The sequence below is a fragment of the Macrotis lagotis genome, chromosome X (assembly GCF_037893015.1).
Source record: "Macrotis lagotis isolate mMagLag1 chromosome X, bilby.v1.9.chrom.fasta, whole genome shotgun sequence".
NCBI classification, from domain to species: domain Eukaryota; kingdom Metazoa; phylum Chordata; class Mammalia; order Peramelemorphia; family Peramelidae; genus Macrotis; species Macrotis lagotis.
In genome coordinates this window covers 538191720-538212596 of record NC_133666.1, presented here as the reverse complement: position 1 = coordinate 538212596, position 20877 = coordinate 538191720, and the positions used below count along the sequence as shown (strand labels likewise).

General features: G+C 33.5%; 1 protein-coding gene across 1 annotated transcript in view; it reads right to left on the bottom strand.

Moving 5' to 3' along the window:
* The window catches only part of CNBD1 (cyclic nucleotide binding domain containing 1), a 568311-nt gene that overhangs the window by 287081 nt on the left and 260353 nt on the right, over positions 1-20877 (bottom strand). Inside the window, exon 3 of the mRNA XM_074206508.1 lies at positions 19788-19984. Coding sequence (XP_074062609.1) covers positions 19788-19984 — 197 coding nt within the window. The remainder of the gene's footprint in view (positions 1-19787; positions 19985-20877) is intronic.

The window sequence follows — 20877 nt, the reverse complement described above, 5'->3', positions numbered from 1 at the left end:
CAAAGAAAATATAAAGATACTTTATTACCCTGAAATGTGATAGGTCATTTCAAATTGACCTTTGCATCTATTTCCATGAATTTTGATACATTAATTGATTTTGGTAATTAATTTTTCTCTGCCTTTTTGTTCTATTAAAAATCATCTTTGTTATATGAGTCCCTCTATAGGAAAACTAGAGGATTGCTATGGAAAAAAATTTAGGCAAGTAAAAACAAAAACTATCAACAAAAATTTATTTTTAAGAACAATTGAACCAGTGTTGTAAAACTTACCTGTTACAGTTCTCTTCTAGTTTTCATAATACAACTTTAATATTCAGATCTTTTGAGCTTATTATTTCTTGAAAGAATCAATTAAACCCATAATCTATATGCAAAAAGCATTGATCATTGGGGAAGAGTGAAGTGCTTTACTCAGTGTATAAAGAAAAATGAGGCTTCTATAGTAAACATCTTGCATAAACTAAAAGTATTAGATACACCAGTAGGTGGATCTAAAACAGAAAGTCATTTCTAATGAACTTTTTGACAGCAGGTCAGTTGAATAGACTCTTTTAGCAAATTATCCTCAAAAAAGAGTAATTTTCTCTCCTGTTCTCTCTCCTGCCCCATTTATCATATGATAAACTTGTAAATTACTAATATTTATAATATCTGGAGTTTCTATCAAAGAAAATTATTGATGGTGTCTACTGGAATCTCCATACTGAAGAAGGTTAACTTCAAGACTCAATAAAGACTCAGAACTTAAAGTTCAGCTAAGAACTACACCTAAAGGAAATTTCATGAGGAAGTCACAAAGGAACAAAAAACGAAGATTTCCAAAGATCAGGAGCCAGGAGTTAATTCTCTTTTGAAAAACTGATTAACTCTGATGATAAACAATAGAGCCCCATTAGGGGCTTAGGAACAACACTTCTCTGGGAACACTTCTTAGGAACAACACTGAGTCCTTATTGAACAATGAAACCTTAACTCTTCTGAGGATCCAGCCTACAATGTGAAAGGGAATTGAGGAAGTAGTTTCAGAATGTGTTTCCTATCTTAAATCAAATGCTAGAATTCTTTGTGTTTCAGAAAAAAATTATGAGCTTTCTCAATTAATATACATATGACATATTGTAGCTCCTATTGCTATTATTTAACATTTCTAGAAACTTCTGCCCCCCTCCCATGAAAGACATATATATATATATATATATATATATATATATATATATATATATATATATATATTGGGGAAAGTAATATTAAATTATCTCTATTTGCATACAAAATGATTATTTACTTTGAGGCTCTTAGAGAAGCAGTAAAGAAAGAATTAATGCAATTAATTGTAGCAAAATAGTGAAAGATATACTCATAAATTCACTAAAATTATCAGCATTTCTAGATTTAAAAAAAGGAGAGGAATAAGGAGGCATCCCATTCAAAATAAATTAAAACTACAATATTTGGGTAAATTCTAAAGATAAGATGATCCTGAGTTAAATTCTAATCATATAAATACAGTAAAATGTCTTTTAAGTAAATAAAGAAGTTTTATAATTCAAAGCATTTTGATTATTAGCTGTTAGATCACATTAATATAATAAATTTGATAATACTAGTTAAATTAATAATATAATAAAGATGAGAAAGTACTGAAAATATTTGACATTTGAAGAACTGAAGGAAGAATGGTATGCTAATTCACTGTTAGATAGAACTGTGAATAGATTCAAATATTTTGGAATTATACAAGGAAATTTACCAAACTATTCATTATTTGATGCAGAGATTCGACTCTGGAGATCCCACTTTGTTACCCTAAGTTTAACAAAGAAAAAGAAGTGTCCTATTTACTCCAAAGTATTCCCTTGTAATAGAATAACTAAACAAAACAAAAGCTGGAAACAATATGAGTGCCCATTAACTGAGAAATGAATGAGAAAACTGTTATGTTTGAATGTAATCTTCTATAATTTATGGTGAAGTTAAAATTTTGAACAATTCAGAGAAAAATAGAAACATGTATGAAGTATTGCAGGGTGAAATAAGAAAAAAGAAAAATGGCATACATATTGAAATAAAAAACAATAAGAAGATAGACACAATGCAATTATGATGACCAATACTAGGCTAAAGAAGTAATAAGAAAATGCAAACCCTTGCTTTTGATTGGACAGAGACATGCTAATATATATATATATATATATATATATATATATATATATATATGTACATATATATATATATACATACACTTCTTTTAACCATTGATTTTGCCTTAATATCGTTTTTTTTCCCCTACAATTTAGCTTTATTTTTTTTAAAACTAAATTTGGGAAAGAGGTGTAGTAGAGGTATATATATATCAGGAGATTATTAAGATGTAAAAAAGTATAAATTAAAAAATTTTGTTTTATTTAGTTATTCTATTACACATGCCTTTATTCTTTCAGTTCTTCAAATGTCAAAATATTGGTGGATTCTCTATGGAGAATTTATGGAAAGCCATGATGGACAGTAATCGTTCTTGATGAAAAAATCATTCAGGGATGTCATCTGAATCCAAGGAGGAAGTGACTGCATCATTGAAATAACATATCCTTCAAAGTATCTATATTGCAACATCCATAATAACTAAAATTGCTTTTTATTTTTTGCAGCTCCCATAACATCGAGGTCAACATCATGCCCATAATCAGCAATCAGTAACTATCTATTTTATATTTTTTTATGTCCTTGACCACACTGTCATGATGGGGTATGGAAATGTGTGTGATAAAAAAGATCATTTTATTAACCTTCATGTTTCAGTCTTTTAATTTCAACTATAATATTAAACATCCAAAAGTATACCAAAATATTTGTTAGACACCAGCGAATTGATTTCTTCAGTGCCAGCTGTTGATGTTGATAATCTTGCCAGATGTACAAAATTAAATGCAATCCAGCTGCAGCCAAATCTGGATGGCAAAAGTATTGAAACATTATATTTCTAAGTGAAAAAAATTCTTTATAATGTTTCATGTTTCCCTCTTTTCACCTATTATGCATACAATTTTCCCTCCATATGAATTTGACACTCTAATTTGAAACTTCCCATTAACAATACACTTCAGTGAAATTAGATACTATACTTAGTAAGTTTACTCTAAAATTAAATATTTCACATTTCCTTTGAGCTCCTTCCATTCTACCTTTCTCATGGAACACAGTACCCTCTCTGATGATGGCACACCATGCTGGGTAGTCCTATGCCAGTGTCTACCATGCTGCATAATAAATTCCAAAATTCTCAAGAGAAACTTGAAGGGGCAGCTAGGTGGTGTAGTGAATAAAGCACCGGCCTTAGAGTCAAGAGTACCTGGGTTCAAATCCAATCTCAGACACTTAATAATTACCTAGCTGTGTGGCCTTGGGCAAGCCACATAACCCCATTTGCCTTGCAAAAAAAAAAAAGCTAAAAAAAAGTTTAAAAAAAAGAGAAACTTGAGAGTGTCCTTGTTATCACTTGCACATATGGATAACAAATAGGTAAAAAACTTGAAGTTATAGGAGGAGCAGAGAAATGGGTTCTAATGCTAGCTCTGCTAGTTAATTAGTTCAGAGATTAACAAGTCCCTTGACCTATCTTCAACTTAATTTCTCCGTTTCTAATATATAAAAAATGTTTTTTAGGGAGAGAGTGCTGAACTAGAAATCAGGAGATCTGTGATCAAATCCTACTATAAGCAAATCATTAAACCCTTTTTAAAGTCTATTTTTTTATAAAGGAATTATAGGTATAACAATACTTGTGTTACCTGCTCCCCAGGGTTACTATCAGAAAAGTGTTTTGCAAGACTTAATTTGCTGTACTATTACTGCTATTACTATTCTACTTATATCACTACCACTCCTTTTATTATCACCACCACTACCACCACTACTACTAGACATTAATATATCACTTTAAATTTTGGAAAGTGTTTCATGTTTTTTTTTCTATTTGAGCTTTGGAACAATAATGAAAATGAGTTAAAATCTATATTTCATCCCTAACATAATTTAATTCTATGATTCTATAGGTTTGAAAATTCTGGGATTAAGACTGAAAATGATGTTAATTCTGTCATGAAATGCAGATTATAATGTGCAAATTTTATTTATCAGTGTATAGCAAGAAATGAAGATATACATTTAACAAGTTTAAAACTGAGTTTAAAACTACCATGCACACTGTCCTAAATCTATAATCTCCTTTCAAGTAAACTTCAGGCAGAGATGTTTACATTAAAAAATTAATTCAGTGAGAGTTTTATTCAAGAAATCTAAGAACAACATGCCTATAACCTACACTCCCAATAAATTTCCTTAATTATGTTTTATTTCAGTTTTAAAGAAAAGGAGAAAAATTAGAATAGCACAGGATGTATTATGAAAGATTAAAAATCTTTTGATTTGCTTTGACTTTCTGGATCATTAGTACAATTTTGGGGCACTATCTTCAAAAAACAATAGGAAAGTACTATCATTGATGAATGAGTACAATTTGTGATTAACTTTTTTAAAAAGTATATTAACTAAATGTTCCTAAATTACTAATGAAAAGCACATAGTAATAGTAGTAATTGTTCTCATCATCATGATCACTGTCAATATATTTGTTATTTTGATCCTCATTGTAGTAGTAGTAGTAGTAGTAGTAGTAGTAGTAGTAGTAGTAGTAGTAGTAGTAGTAGCAGCAGTAATGGTAATTGTTCTGCATTAGAATAATTATGGTATTCCATCTAAATCATATTAAAAATGTTTCTTCATGGAATAGTAAAAGGAATTCTAAACTTGAAGTCAAGAAGATTGTGGTTTGATACCAGCATCAGATATTACTAATTATGACAATGATCAAGTCATGTAATTGCTCTAAACCTCAAGTTACTTCTCTGTAACAATAGGAATAATAATTCTTTTGATGCCTTTTGGAATTATAAGGAGGTTCAAACCTTAAAACATTATTTCAATATCAGTTAAGGTACTGCCTTTACTACATGTGGACTTCTTGGTTTCTGAAAGGGGGAGGTAAGAATGGTGATGGAAAAAAAGTGTGTACAGAAAACTGTTTAATAAATAATTGAGAAAAAAACAGTCTGTCAAATACTGACAAGAAATACAGACTACTCTGAAGATCTGAGAAATATCTTAGTTCCTCATATAAAAATGCACTGAAGTATTCTTTGAAAGCAGATTGACTGAGGTAATGAAAGACAGACAAAGGACTGTGGATAATTTATTCATTTTCATGTGACTTTCCAGAATTTTACAGAACATGGCTAATAAATTTTAAATCAAATAATAGTTTGGAGAATCTGGGAAGATTACAGGAGGATGATTGAAACCAGAGACAGAGGAAGTATTTTTTACTTTCATGTCCTTTTCAAGCTACGTCTCTATTTATGAAAGGTAGGTAGATGGCCTGATGGATAGCCTAGAATAAGGAAAATTCATCTTTCTGAATTCAAAACTGACCTCAGACACCTACTGAGTAACCCTGGACAAGTCATTGAACCCTGTTTGCCTCAAATCCCTATCTATAAAATGGTCTGGAATAGAAAATGACAAATTACTCCAATAGCTTTGCAAAGAAAACCCCAAATGGATCACAGAGTCATAACTGGGCAAATATCAAGTGTTCATGGATAGACTGAGTTAATATGGTAAAAATGACAATTCTACCTAAAATAAACTTATTTGTTGCCTTACGAATCAAACTTGTGAAAGTTACTTTAATGAGCTAGAAAATATTGTAACTTAATTCATATGGAGAAACAAAAAGTCAATAATATCAAGGGATGTAATGAAAAAAAGTGCAAAACAAGGTGGCTTAGCCTTATCAGATCTATATTTATATTATAACGCATCAGTCATCAAAACTGTCTGGTACTGGATAAAAAAAGGTGGTAGATCAGGATAATAGATTATATTCAAAATATGATTGTAGTAATCTGTTTTTGATAAACTCAAAGAGCCCAGGTTCTGGAATAAGAACTCTCTCTTTGATAAAAAGCTGTTGGAAAAATTAGAAGTTAGTTTGGCAGAAACTTGGATTAGACCAATATCTCACACCCTATCCCAAGATAAGTTCAAAATGGGTGTAGGATTTAGATGTAAAGGACAATATTATAAGCAAACTAGGAGAAATAAGGAATAGTTTACCTGTCAGATCTATGGAATGGGAAGTAGTTTATTATCAAGAAAGAGATGGAGAACATCATTAAAAACAAACTGGATAATTTTGGTTACACTAAATTAAAAAGCTTTTGCACAAACAAAACCACTATAACCAATATCAAAAGAAATGTAGTAAATTGGGAAATAATTTTGAAAACTAGTGTTTCTGACCAAGGGCTCATTTGTAAATATATAGAGAACAGAGTCAAATTTATTTTAAAAAATGCCATTCCCCAATTGACAAATAGTCAAAGGATACGCAGAAGCAATTTGCAGATAAGGAAATCAAATCTATCCATAACCATATGAAAAATTGTTCTAAATCATTACTTATTAGAGAAATGCAAATTAAAGCATCACTTTGACACCACCTCACACATCTCAGACTGGCCAATGTGACCAGAAAGGACAATGATCAATGTAGGAAAAGATGTGGGAAATCTAGGACACTAATGCCTTGTTGGTAGATCTGTTAATTCATCTATCCTTTCTGGAGAGTAATTTGGAATTATGCCCAAAGGGTAATAGAAATGTAAATACCCTTTGATCCAGCAACACCATTAACTAGGTCTTTATCCTGAAGAGATCATGGAAAAGGGCAAAAACATCACTTGTACAAAACTATTCATTTTTGTGGTGGCAAAGAATTGGAAATTGAGGGGATGTCCAGCAATTGGGAAATGGCTGAACAAACTGTGGTATATGTATGCTATGGAATGCTATTGTTCTATTAGAAAACAGGAGGAATGAGAATTCAGGGAAACCTGGAAAAACTTGCAAGAAACTGATGCTAAGCAAGATGAGCAAAACCAGAACATTATACACCCTAACAGCAACATGGGGGTGGTGATCAACCTTGATGCACTTGCTCATTCCATCAGTGCAACAATCAGGGATAATTTTAGGGTATCTGTGATGGAAAATACCAACTGTATACAGAGAAAGAATTGTGGAGTTTAAATAAAGACCAAAAATTATTACTTACATTTTTTTAAAGTTCTCTTATGTACTACCTAATTTTGCTTCTAATATTATATTTTTCCCCTCAAGGACATGTTTTTTTCCTGTCAATACATTCAATTTCTATCAATGCATAGCATGGAAACAATGTAAAGATTGTCTTCTGTGTGTGGGGTGGGGGGAGAGAAGCAGGGAGGGAAGGGAGGGTGGACAAAAAAGAAAAGTAAAACTCAAAACATTATCAAAAATGACCAGAAAGGATAATGATCATTGTTGGAAGAGATGTGGGAAATCTGGGACACTATTACACTGTTGGTGGAGCTGTGAACTCATCCAACCTTTCTGGAGAGCTATTTGGAACTACACCCAAAGGGCAACAAAAATGTGTATACCCTTTGACCCTGCAATACCACTACTGGGTTCATATCCTGAAGAGATGAAGAAAAAGGGTAAAAACATTACTTGGACAAAAGTATTTATAGCAGCCCTGTTTGTGGTGGCAAAGAATTGTAAAACAAGTAAATGTCCTTCAATTGGGGAATGGCTTAGCAAACTGTGGTATATGTATGTCATGGAATACTATTGTTCTATTAGAAACCAGAAGGGACAGGATTTCAGGGAAGCCTAGAGGGATTTGCATGAACTGATACTGAGTGAGATGAGCAGAACCAGAAAAACACGGTATACCCTAACAGCAACATGGGAGTGATGATCAACCTTGAAGGACTTGCCCATTCCATCAGTGAAACAATCGGGAGCAATTTTGGGCTGTCTGCAAAGGAGAGTGCCATCTGTATCCAGTTAAGGAGCTGTGGAGTTTGAACAAAGTTCAAGGACTATTCCCTTTAATTTAGAAAAAAACAGATCTTATTGTCTGATCTTGTTAGCTCTTAGAATTCTTGTCTCTTTTCTAAGGATATGATTTCTCTCTCATCACACCTAATTTGGATCAAGGTACAACATGGAAACAAAGCAAAGACTGACCGATTGCTTTCCGTGGGGGGGGGAGTAAGATTGGGGGGGAAATTGTAAAACTCAAATAATATCTTTAATTAAAATTAATTTAAAAAAATGATAGGTAGTGGGGTGGCGTAGTGGCGTAGTGGATAAAGCACCAGCCTTGGAGTCAGGAGTACCTTGGTTCAAATCCAGTCTCAGACAATCTTTATCCAGAGAAAGACTTTGAACAAAGACCAAAGACTATTACCTTCAAATTAGAAAAAAAGCCCATTATTTTATTATGTAAATTTACTATCTCATACTTTATTTTTCTTCCTTAAAGATATAATCACATTTAACTGAAATCAATGTATAACATGTAACAAACTAACAAACTAACAGAATACCTTCTGTGGGGGTCGGGGAGGGAAGCAAGAATGGGGAAAAAATTGTAAAATTCAAAATAAATAAAATCTTTCTTAAAAAGATAGAAACTGCTATTGTATATAATTGGAATACAATTAAGATATTTATATAATATAAAAAAATTATCTCTTGAGCACTGTATTCCTATTGGGACAATGGGAGGGAAGGCACTTGAAAAAAGGGATGTGAGTATAAGTTGACTGTGATGTGGTCAAACTCTTAGGTTTTAAGTATTGTGTTTATATTGGTACAGATGGAGGGATTGTTCTTGGAAAGAGAATGTGAGTATATATTAATTATGATGTAAGGATCCTTATGGCTCTTGAGAATTGTACTTATATCAGGACAGCAGAAAGGAGTATACTTTTATAGAGGGAGTGGATACAAGATAGCTGCAAAAAATAGAACAAGGGAAAAGAAAAAGTATTATGATGGGATAAGAAGGTATTAGAGAGGGGCAAAAGAATCACATAAAGAGGCACAAAAGGCCTAATGTAGTACGGGGGGGGGGGAATAGATGGTTTGAGCACTGAGTAAAATGTCACTCTCAATAGATTTGGCTCAAAGAAGGAATAAAATACATTGCCACTTGTGTTTAGAAATTTATCCAATCTACAGGGAAGGGGGGGCAGAGGGAGGAGAGTAAATAAAAGGGAGGTAGGATGATAAAAAAAGGAAGACAAGTTGAGGGAGGCAACAACCAATAGCAAAACACTGGAGATGAGAAATAAGGGAAAGGCGAATGAAAAGTATAAACAAGAGGAAAATAAGATGGTGGGAAATATGGAGTTAGTAATCATAACTGAATGTGAATAGTATGAACTTTCCCACTCTCCCATAAAACAGAAGCACATAGCAGAATAGAATAAAAACTAGAATCCTACAACTTGTTGTTTACAAGAATCACTTTTGAAGCAGAAAGATACACAAAGGGCAAAGGAGAAGAATATATTATGCTTCAGCTGAAGTTAAAAAAAGCAAGGATAGCAATCTTTATCTCAGACAAAAGCAAAAATAAATCTAATTAAAAGGTTCAAGGAAACAAAACTGCATCTTCCTAAAAGGTGCCATGGGCAATGAATCAGTATTAAACACATACACACCAAGTGTATGGTATCCATATTCTTAGAGGACAAGCTAAAGAAGTTAGAGGAAAACATAGACAGCAAAATTCTATTAGTAGGAGACCTCAACTTCCCTCTGTCAGGATTAGATAAATCTAACCATAATATTTAAAAAAAAGGAAGTCGAAGAGGTGAACAGAATTTTAGGAACATTAGACATGATAGAGTGAATGAAGTCTATCTGAAGAATAGACTTCTGAAGAAAAGTGAATGGGGATAGAAAATGTTATGCCTTTTTCTCTATGGTACATGGTACATTGGGTGTAAGGAATGTTCAAGGAAAACTAATACCTCGGTGTGAATGCTTCCAAGCCCCATTTAGGGCTGCTTTCCACCTTTGATATACACCTGAGCCATCTAACTCTCACATGTGGCTCCAAGAAGTTATAGCATGCATAGTAGCCACAATCCAGTAAACTGTTTTGGCAGGGAGGCTAAATCAGGTTAAGGGTAACTGAGGGTCAGACTCTTCAGTGAGTAGTAGGGGATGTCTACCCCAAGCATATGAAGTCTTCAACTGGTGGAATGAGTGGAGGAGAACAATTCATTCCAAAGGTCATGGACCCAACTGAAGTGGGTGCTGTGGAGCATGTAGAGCTTGGTTAGAAATTAAAGACACCAAGGGAATCCACTGCATCTAAAGTCATCACCAGCTGTCTTGACTCTGCCTTGCCATGCTGGATCATGATGACTTTGGAAGAGTGAGGTGGTTGACTTCATGCAGCTCAACCTCACTTAAATCCAATTCTCTCATGAAACAAAAGACATCACTCACAACCATTCCTCAGAGTCCTGTGGTGACAGGCAAGTGATGAAGCAAACAGGGAATCAGTAGTCACAACCCTGTACCCAGGCAGCCCAGCACCATAGAGTCATTTCTCCACTGAAAGCAGCAGTGGGATTTGGCAGTCCCCTGGGTGACTGAGCAGTCCTTTTAAGGATTACACTGCTCACCTCCTATTTCAAGGAAGGGGTTAGAAAAGGTGCCCCATAAATTGTCTACTTACCCAGCCCTAGCCTGATTACATCAGTAGGTGGGGAATCCCATGGTGAAGTCAAAACAAAAAACAATGATGAAGTTAAATAAAAATTTTGTGAAGACTTTGAGACCCTTATCATCAATGTACCAAAAGATGTCAAGGTTATAATTCTGGGTGACTTTAATGCTTGAGTAGGCTTAGATTACCAGAAATGGCAAGGAGTCCTTGGGAAGGAATGGCATTGGAAACAGCAACAGCAATGGTCAACTTCTACTGAAGACTTGAGTATCTCATGACCTTCTCATCACAAACACTGCCTTCCATTTACCTAAATGCAATAAAACTTCCTAGATGCAGCCTCTAAGCAAACATTGGCATCTATTAGACTATGTGATTTTAAGGAGCAGAAACAGACAGGATGTGAGAGTGACAAAGGCAATGTATGGTGCAGAGTGTTGGACTGATCACAGACTCATCCTTTCTAAACTAAATATTCATATTCAAACAAAGCAGTGACCCCAAGGCAAAATGAATACCAGAAGAATTAAAATCAAGAGATTAGTGTCTCTTTGAGTGGGAACAGTTTGTTGCTAACTTGGAAGGAAAACTGTGCCAACACACAGTTGGCAATAGAGGAGCAGAAAAGGAGTGGGTAGCTTTCAGAGATTTGGTGTACAACACTGCATTTGTTCATCTAGGCCAGAATACTTGCAAATACAAAGACCAGTTTGATGAAAATGATGGGGAAAATACAAAAGTTGCTAAATGAAAAGACAGAAACTCCACAGGGTTAATCATCCATTTATAAAAAAGGCAGCATTTAATTCCATTAAAAGTAATATCTGAGTGAAGCTTAGAGAGATGCAGGACTCTTGGCTCAATAAGAAAGCAAATGAAATTCAATTTTATGCAGACAGTAACAAACCAAAATGCTTTTATGACGGGTGTCTTGAAAGCTACTTATGAGCAAAAGACAGATGGTGCATCTCAACTATTCAGTGCTGATGGATCCATATTGATTAACAATAGGGATTTGAACCTAGAGAGAGGGACTGAACACTTCCAAAGTGTTTTAAAAAGACCATCATCAATCAGTGTAGAAGTCATTGACTGTTTACCTCAAGTTGAAGTTGATCGATCCCTACCTGAAGTTCCAATTGAAGAAGAGGTTTATGAATTTAATTAAGCTCCTTTCAAGTGTTCCAGGTGAGATCTACAAGGTGGAGGGTCATCCAAAAACTGACTGAAATTTGCCAGGTTATATGGTATGAAGAGGTTATCCAACAAAAATTCAAGAATGTGCCAAAATTAGAAGGAAAGCAGAAAGCTGGGAAATAATCTTCACAACCAGTAGTTCTAATAAAGGACTCATTTCTAAAATATATAGAGAATTGCATCAAATTTATAAGTTCATAAGTCTTTCTCCAATTGATAAATGGTCAAAAGCTATGAACATAGTTTTCAAATGAAGACAGTAAAGCTATATAATCATATGGAAAAAATGCTCCAAATAACTATTGATTAGAGAAATGCAATTTAAAAAATGAGGTATCATTTCACCATTATTAGATTAGCCAAGATGCAAAAAAAGGGAAGATGATCAATGTTGGAGGGGTTGTGGGAGGATTGGGATATAGATGCATTCATAACATGTGGAGTTGTGAACAGATCCAACCTTTCTGGAGAACAATATGAACTATGCTCAAAGAGCAATAAAACTGTTCATACCCTTTGACCCAGAAATTCCAATTCTTGGTCTATATCCAGATGAAATTATAAAAAATAGGAAAATTCCTACATATAAAAAAATTCATAACAGCTCTTTTTGTAGTAACAAAGAACTGGAAATTGAGGGGATGCCCATCAGTCTGGGAATGGCTAAACAAGTTATAGTACATGAATACTATGGAATACTATTGTTCTATAAGAAACCATGTTTGGATTCTAAAGAAAAATGGAATGACTTATGGGATCTGATATTGAGTGAAGGAAGTAGAACCAAGAGAACAATGTACACATCAACAACATTATGAGATGAACAACCTTGATGGAAACAGCTCCTCTTGGAAGTACAGAGAGCTAGGACAACTGTATTTGGCTGGTCATGGACTATATTATCCCCAACCAGAAGAAGAAAAATAAAACAAAACACACAGAAAAAAAAAACCTTTCTGAATCTGATGAGTAATATATAAAAATTCTCTTATGTATCTCTTTCCCTTAATCATAATTCCTCATGCCAAAAACTACTAATTTGTAATCATTTTTAATAAAATATGTATGTAAAATACTAACCCAACTGTTCCCTGCAGAGGGGACAGGGGGTGGGAAGGGAGGATAGAAGGAAATTTTGTAACTTGAAAATAGACATTTACATATGGATGAAAATAAACAAAGGAATTTTAAAAATAAAAAAAAGAATTCAAGGATGCCTCCATCAACTATTCCTTTAAAGATAAAAGGAATAGATTGTCATAAGGGTAGTTCATTTTAGTCATTGCTGGTAAGATTCTTGCCAGAGTCCATCTCAATAGACTGATCCTTTACCTAGAAGTTGGTCAACATTCCTGAGAGTTAATGTGGCTTCAGAAAGGGTAGAGGAACCATCAATATGGTGTTTATTGCCTGACAACTCCAGATAAGAATGCCAGGAACAGAATAGAAGTCTGTATTTAATATTTGTAGATCTAACCAAGGCTTTTGCTACAATCGGTCATGAGAGTTCATAGAAAATTATGTCAAAATTTGTTTGCCCAGAGAAGTTCATTATCATTTCATGATAGCATGCATGCCAGGGTTCTAGATAATGGACAATGCTGTCAAGATTTCCCAGTCACCAATGGAGTAAAATAAGGATGTGTACTCACTCCCATACTTTTTTGCATGATGTTTTCAGTCATGCTATCAAACACCTGAAAATGTACATGGTCTCAAGGTCAGCTATTGCACTGATGACAAAGTCTTTACCTTGAAAAGGCTACAAGCCAAGACCAAAGTGTTGGTGTGTATGATCTTCTGTTTGTATATGACAGTGCACTCAATACAACTTCTAAAGCTGAGAAGCAAGAAATTATGGATAGATTCTCTGCTGCTTATACTAATTTTGGACTAACAATCAACCCCAAGAAAACACAGATACTCCATCAGCCAACATCACACCATCCATATGTGGAAACATCAATTACAGTAAAGGGAGAAATTTTGAGTTCTGTGGGCAAGTTCACTTACCTTGGCAGTGTCCTTTCCAAGGTAGTACACATTGACAATGAAGTAGACATTCACATTGCCAGAGTTAGCTCAGTATTTGGGACGCTCCAATAGAAAATGTGGGAGAGAAGAGGTATTAGACGGACTACCAAACTAAAGGTCTATAGAGATATTGTGTAGACCTCATTGCTATATGCCTGTAGAACCTGGACAGTATCCCAGTGCCATGTCAGGAAACTGAATATCTTCCATTTAAATTGTCTTAGGGGAGGTGGCTAGGTGGCTCAGTGGATAAAGCACCGGCCCTGGAGTCAGGAGTACCTGGGTTCAAATCCAATCTCAGAGACTTGATAATTACCTAGCTGTGTGGCCTTTGGCAAGCCACTTAACTCCATTTGCCTTGCAAAAACCTTTAAAAAATAAATAAATAAATAAACGAATGAATAAATGAATGAATAAACAAATAAATGAATGAATGAATGAATAGATAGATAAGCAAATAAGTAAATGGATGAATAAATAAATGAATGAATGAATGAATGAATGAATGAATGTATGAATAAATAAATAAATTGTCTTAGGAAGTTTCTGAAGATCACCTGGCAGAAGGTACCAGACACTGAGGTCCTTTCTTGAGCTAAACTGCCTAGTATTCCAAAATTATTACAGAGCGTGAAACTACTATGGGATGGATTCATTGTTAGGATGCCAGACATATGCTTGCCTAATAAACTATTTTATAGAGAAGTCAAAAAGGGCAAGTGCTCACAAAGGGGTCAGAAGAGGTGATACCAAGATACCCTGAAGGTATCATTGAAAAACTTTAGAATTTATTGTACGTTTTGGGAGACAGTGGCACAGGATCACCCAGGATATCATACCTTCATAAGTTAGGGTGCTGTACTCTATCAGGAAGGCAGAATAGAAGCAGATCAAAAGAAATGTGACATACTTAAGTTTAGAGTACCCGCCCCAGATATTCACATGGACTATTGTGCCCAACCTGTGGTAAAGCATTCTGATCTCAGCCACACTGATCAGATGCACTGTAATTTGTCTCAGTGATGTCATTTTGGTCTTTTTTAATAGTGAAAGACAAGAATCAAACAACCATTATGGCAAATACACAAAATTGACCATGTTTTACATCATAAAGACCTCACAATCAAATGGGAAGGACAGAAATATTAAACACTTCCTTTTCAGATTATGATGCAATAAAAATTACATGCAATGAAGGACTATGGAAAGACAAGCTTAAACTTAATTGGAATCTAATTAACCATCATTAAAGAATGATTAGATCAAATAAAAAATCTTAGAAATAATCAACAATTTCATTCAAGAAAATGCTAACAATGTCATATCATACCGAAACTTGTGGAATGCAGCAATGCAGCTATTACAGGAAATTTTATATCTCTAAATGCTTATATAAATTAATTAGAGAAATGGGAGATCAATGAAATGGTCATACATCTATAATACTAGAAGAAGAACAAATTAAAAACCCCCAATTAAATACCAAATTAAAAATTCTGAAAAGCAGAGGTGAAATTAATACTGAAAGTAGGAAAATTATTGAAATAATATATAACACCAAGAGTTGGTTTTATAAAAAAACACACAACAAATATATAAACCTATAGTTAATCTGATTTTTTTTAAAAAAGAGAGCCAAATTATCTGCATCAAAAATGAAAAGGATGGGGGGCAGCTAGGTGGCACAGTGGATAGAACACTGGCCCTGGAGCCAGGAGTACCTGAGTTCAAATCCAGACTCAGATATTTAATAATTACCTAGCTGTGTGGCCTTGGGCAAGCCACTTAACCCCACTGCCTTGCAAAATCCTAAAAAAAAAAAATGAAAAGGATGAAATCACCATCAATGAGGAGGAAATTAAAATAATAATTTGAACCAATTTTTCAAAAATCTATGCCATTAATATTGACAATCTAAGTGTTTGAAATTACAAAAATATAAATTGCTCAGTTCACAGAGGAGAAAATAAAATAATCTCATTTAAGAAAAAGAAATTAAACAAGTCATCAATGAACTCCCTAAGAAAAAATTCTCCATGGTCAGATGGATTTACAAGAGAATGCTACCAAACATTTAAAGAATAATGAACTCTAATTTTATAAGCTATTTGGAAAAATATGTGATGAAGCAGTCCTGCCAAATTCCTTTTATGACAACATGATACTGCTACCTAAATCAGTAAGAACCAAAACAATGAAAATTATAGACCAATCTCCCTAATGAATATTCATGCAAAATTTTAAATGAAGTTTTAGCTAAGAGATTACAGAAAGTTATCCCTAAAATAATTCACTATGATCATGTAGGATTTATATCAGGTATGCAGGGATAGTTCAATATTAGGAAAACAATCAATATAATTGACCATATCAATAATGAAAAAGAATAGAAATCACATGATTATCTTAAGAGATGCTGAAAAGTCTTTGACAGAATACAGTATCCATTCCTGGTGAAACAGTAGATAGTATGGGAATAAATGTTAATTTTCCTTAAAATGATAGTAGTATCTGTCTAAAATCATCAGCAAGCATTATATGTAATGGGGACATACTGGGGCATTCCCAGTAAGATCAGGGATAAAACAAGGATGTCCATTATCACCACTACTATTCAATATTGTTAACTTTAGCAATAAAAAAGAAAAAGAAATTGAAGAAATTAGAATAGGTAATGGGGAAACAAAACTCTCACCCTCCAGATGATATAATTGTGACTTAGAAAATCAACAACAAAAAAATTTCTTGAAACAACTAGCAACTTTAGTAACGTTATAGTGCATATGAAGTTAGTTCACATAAATCATCAATATTTCTATATATATTACTAACCAAGGTCAAGAGCAAGAGAAAATTTCATTTAAAGTAACTGGAGACAACATAAAATACTTGGTAATATACCTCCAATTCAAACTCAGTAACTATAAAAACACAATTACAAAATTTCACCCAAATAAATTCAGACCTAAATAACTGGAAAAATGTCAATTGTTTTTAAGTTGAGTTAATATAATAAAAATGACAATTCTACCTTAATAACAGAACAATTAAACCACTAAAATTTATTTTACAGAGATAGAAAATAGTAACAAAATTCATCTGGAGCAATAAAAAGTCAAGAATATCGAGGGAATTGATGAAAAAATTGCAAAGGAAGGTGGACTAGCTGTACCAGATCTTTTACAGTGCAACAATCATTAAAAGTCTGGTACTGAATAAAAAATAGAGTGGCATCAGTGGAATAGATTAGGCACAAAATATAGTAGTAAATGACTGAAGTAACATACTATTTGATAGACCCAAAGACTAGCTTCTAGGATAAGAACTCATTATTTAACAAAAATTTCTGGGTAAATGGACAAGAATATATCAAAACCTAGGCATAGATATACCCTGTACCAAGATAAGGATGATATAGGTATAGAATTTGGAAATATAGGTTGATACCATAAGTTAATTACGAAAATATATCTATGGAATGGGGGGGGGGGGAAGTTTTTGACCACAGAACAGACAGAGAATGTAATGAACTGCAAAATGGATAAATTTTCACTCCATTAAATTAAAAAATAAAAGCAATGATACCAAGATTAGAAGGAATACAGAAAAATAGAAAATGATTTCTAATTAGAGAGAACTGAGTCAAATTTATAAGAATATAAGTAATTCAAGTGATAAGTGTTCAAAGGATATGAACAGGAAGATTTGTCATTATTGAGCAGAGAAATACAAATTAAACAACTCTGGGATATAATCTCATACCTATCAGATTGGTCAAAATGACAAAAAAGGAAATTGATCAATGTTGAAGAGGATATGGGAAACCTGGAACATTAATACACTGCTGGTGGGGTTATGAACTAATCCAACCAGTCTGAAGAACAATTTGGAATTATGCCCAAAGGCTCTAAAATTGTACATACATTTTGACACAGTAATACCTCTACTAGGCCTATATCTAAGAGATCATAAGCAAGAGGGAAACGACCCTATCTGTAAACATATATATGTGTATATATACATATATATGTATATATATATACATATATATATATGTATATATATATACATATATATATATATACAGAGAGAGAGAGAGAGAGAGAGAGAGAGAGAGAGAGAGAGGAGAGAGAGAGCAGATCTTTCTGTAGTGGCAATGATTTGGAAATTGAGGAGATATCCATCAACTGGGGAATGACTGAACAGACTATAGTATATAAATGTTATGGAATACTATTGTTCTGTAAAAAATTATGAGCAGTCTAACTACAGAAAAGCATGGAAACCTGCATGAATTAAAACTAGGTGAAGTAAGCAGATTCAAGAGAACATTGTACAAACTAACAGCAATATTGTATAATGATCAACTGAGATAGACTCAACTTCTCTCAGTAGTTCAGTGATCAAGAACAATCTGAAAAGACCTGTTAAGGCAAATATGACACACATTTAGTGAAAAATAAAACAAAGCTAAAAATCTATGAATTCTGAATGCTTAACTTTAAGAAAAAAACTTTTATATTTTTTCTTTCTATTGTCTTCCCCCACCCACCCCTTAGTTCTAGTTCTTCTTTCACAGCTTAACTAATGTAGAAAAATGTTAAATGCGATTTTACATGTACATCCCTTATCAGATTTTTTGCTACCATGTGAAAAGGGGTGGGAAGGGAGGGTGGATGTTAAAATTGGAACTCAAAAGCTTATAAAAGGATGAATGTTGAAACTCTCTTTGCATGTAATTGGAAAATAAATAAGTACATAAATAAGAAAAAATTCACTGCTAGTGAAGCAAAGATATAATCATTTTGGACACAAATATAAAATTATTACAAGTTACAACTATTTTAATATGGGAGTTAGTGACATTTTATTTAGTCAGTTATCATAGAAATCAATTTTAAAAGTGTGTCAAAAATACTCCATTTGTTATATTTTGCTATGCTGTCCTGAGATGTCACCATAGAAATTGTTATTCTAAAAAGCATTCTTGCCCTTAACTCAAAAAAAGCATATTCTCTGCCTAAGGGTTTCATTTCCATAAGGTTCAACTGTCATCTCTATGCTAATAATGGTTTCCAAAATCTTTATCTTTAGTCATAATATCTCCCCTAAGTACCAAACAAATATCCAGCTTTTTAAACAATTTTCTTAGATATTCAACAAGTATCAATGAAGAGCCGTTGATAGAGAGGCTAACCTCATTAAAAAGACAAAACTTTCTTTAAAAAAAGCATTATTATGGCATGAGTTGGCACAGGAGGCAATTGATTTCCCCTCACTAGAGTCCTTCAAAGAAATTCTGAATAACTCTGTTGGTTATGTCTTCTTTTTGATGTTGTTGATTTATAACTTCCCTAACTTTTGGAAGCACAACCTTGGGTATTTGATAATTTACCCGGATTCACAATCTCTAGGACATCTTCAACATCTTATTCTTACTTGCCCTCCATATCCCATTATTTGCCAAATTACATTGTTTTACAATATATTCCTTCTACATCTCTTTCCTTTTTGTGGGTAGTGGTAAGGAAACTGGAGTTATGTGACTTGCCCCAGGGTCATATAACTAATAAGTGTCCAATGTCCAGTCTTCTTGACTCCAGGGTCAGTGCTCTAATCCACTATTCTACCTGGCTGCTCTGCCCCTCCCCCCCAATATATCTTCTTCAGTCTGTTCACATAGCTCAATTCTAGTTAACCCTCATCTCTTCTTATATGGACCTCTGCAATAACCTTCTAATTAGTTTCCTTCACTAAATTTTTAATTATGTCATCATTATAGAACCTGCAGTTTAAAAGGGAAGAGTTGTAAAAAGTTCTCTGAAAATTATCATTACCTAGTCATAGAAATGTGGTGTTATGTAACAGGACAAGTTTAAATTATTTCCTAAGAAAGAAATGAATGAAGTACTTACTATTGGATACTGTCGATTCAGAAGAGAATAATAATCTCCAACTGGAACTTCCTGACTAAGTTCTTCTTCAGATAAATGTTCTCGGTAAGGCACATTGGAAAACTTTGCAGACACAAATTCAATCATTTTTTTGTATATTTTGGAACATGGTCGGACGCAGCCTTTCAGTATAATATAAAAACTATCATTTGCAATTACTGAAAGAAAAAGAAATTTAATATTAACTTTAATTTCCCACTTAAGAATGAAGATGCCATCTATGATTTGTTTTTTATTTTAATACATTGGTTGCATGCTATACAATATCAATGACTCTCTTTAAAGTAGGCACACAAAAATCACTGAAATCCATAAAAGCATCAATAGCACAAATAAGCAGCTACAGTTTTATTGACATTTTCTGAAAAGGATCAAACATAACTATTTGCAGAAACAAAATGAACTTATTGGCAAATGATCAAGAATTTTGGGAATCATGGTATTGTCAATTTGAGATTTTAATGAAATCTAAGAGTAATAATTCTCAATAATTTAATCTCACAAAAATTGTCTAGAAACTAAAAAACTAGATAGACTGCTAAAGTATGTACTAAACTCTTAAAAGGTACTAGTCTCTCTTGCTTAGTTTAATTTGAAGGGTAATAATAACTAATATTGGAAGTGTTTTGTCAAACTGAACCACTATCTGTAAGCTGAGTTTATCCTACTGTCTGCAAATCTGTACAACCTATCTTTGATCCTTACAACAGAATTACTCCACTATAGTACCTTTTTTTCCAGTCCAGATCCTACTTCCTATGCAAAGTCTTTCCCAATCTTCCCAATGCAAGTTAGTAATGTGATCTTTCTTTCTACAAATCTCATCAACCTCTCTGTCTTCTTTGTACGTGTTCACAGTTTCATACTCTAACTCACATTAGAGGAATGAGCATTTCTTAATTTAATCCCAGATTATAAACTCCTTGAGGGCAAGAACACTGTTGATTTCCAGTGGTTGAGAAGAATGCCAGCTTTTCAAATCAAAGAATAAGATTAAAGTCTAGCTCTAAAACTCATAAACTGTGTGTACATGGACAAGCTACTCTATCTA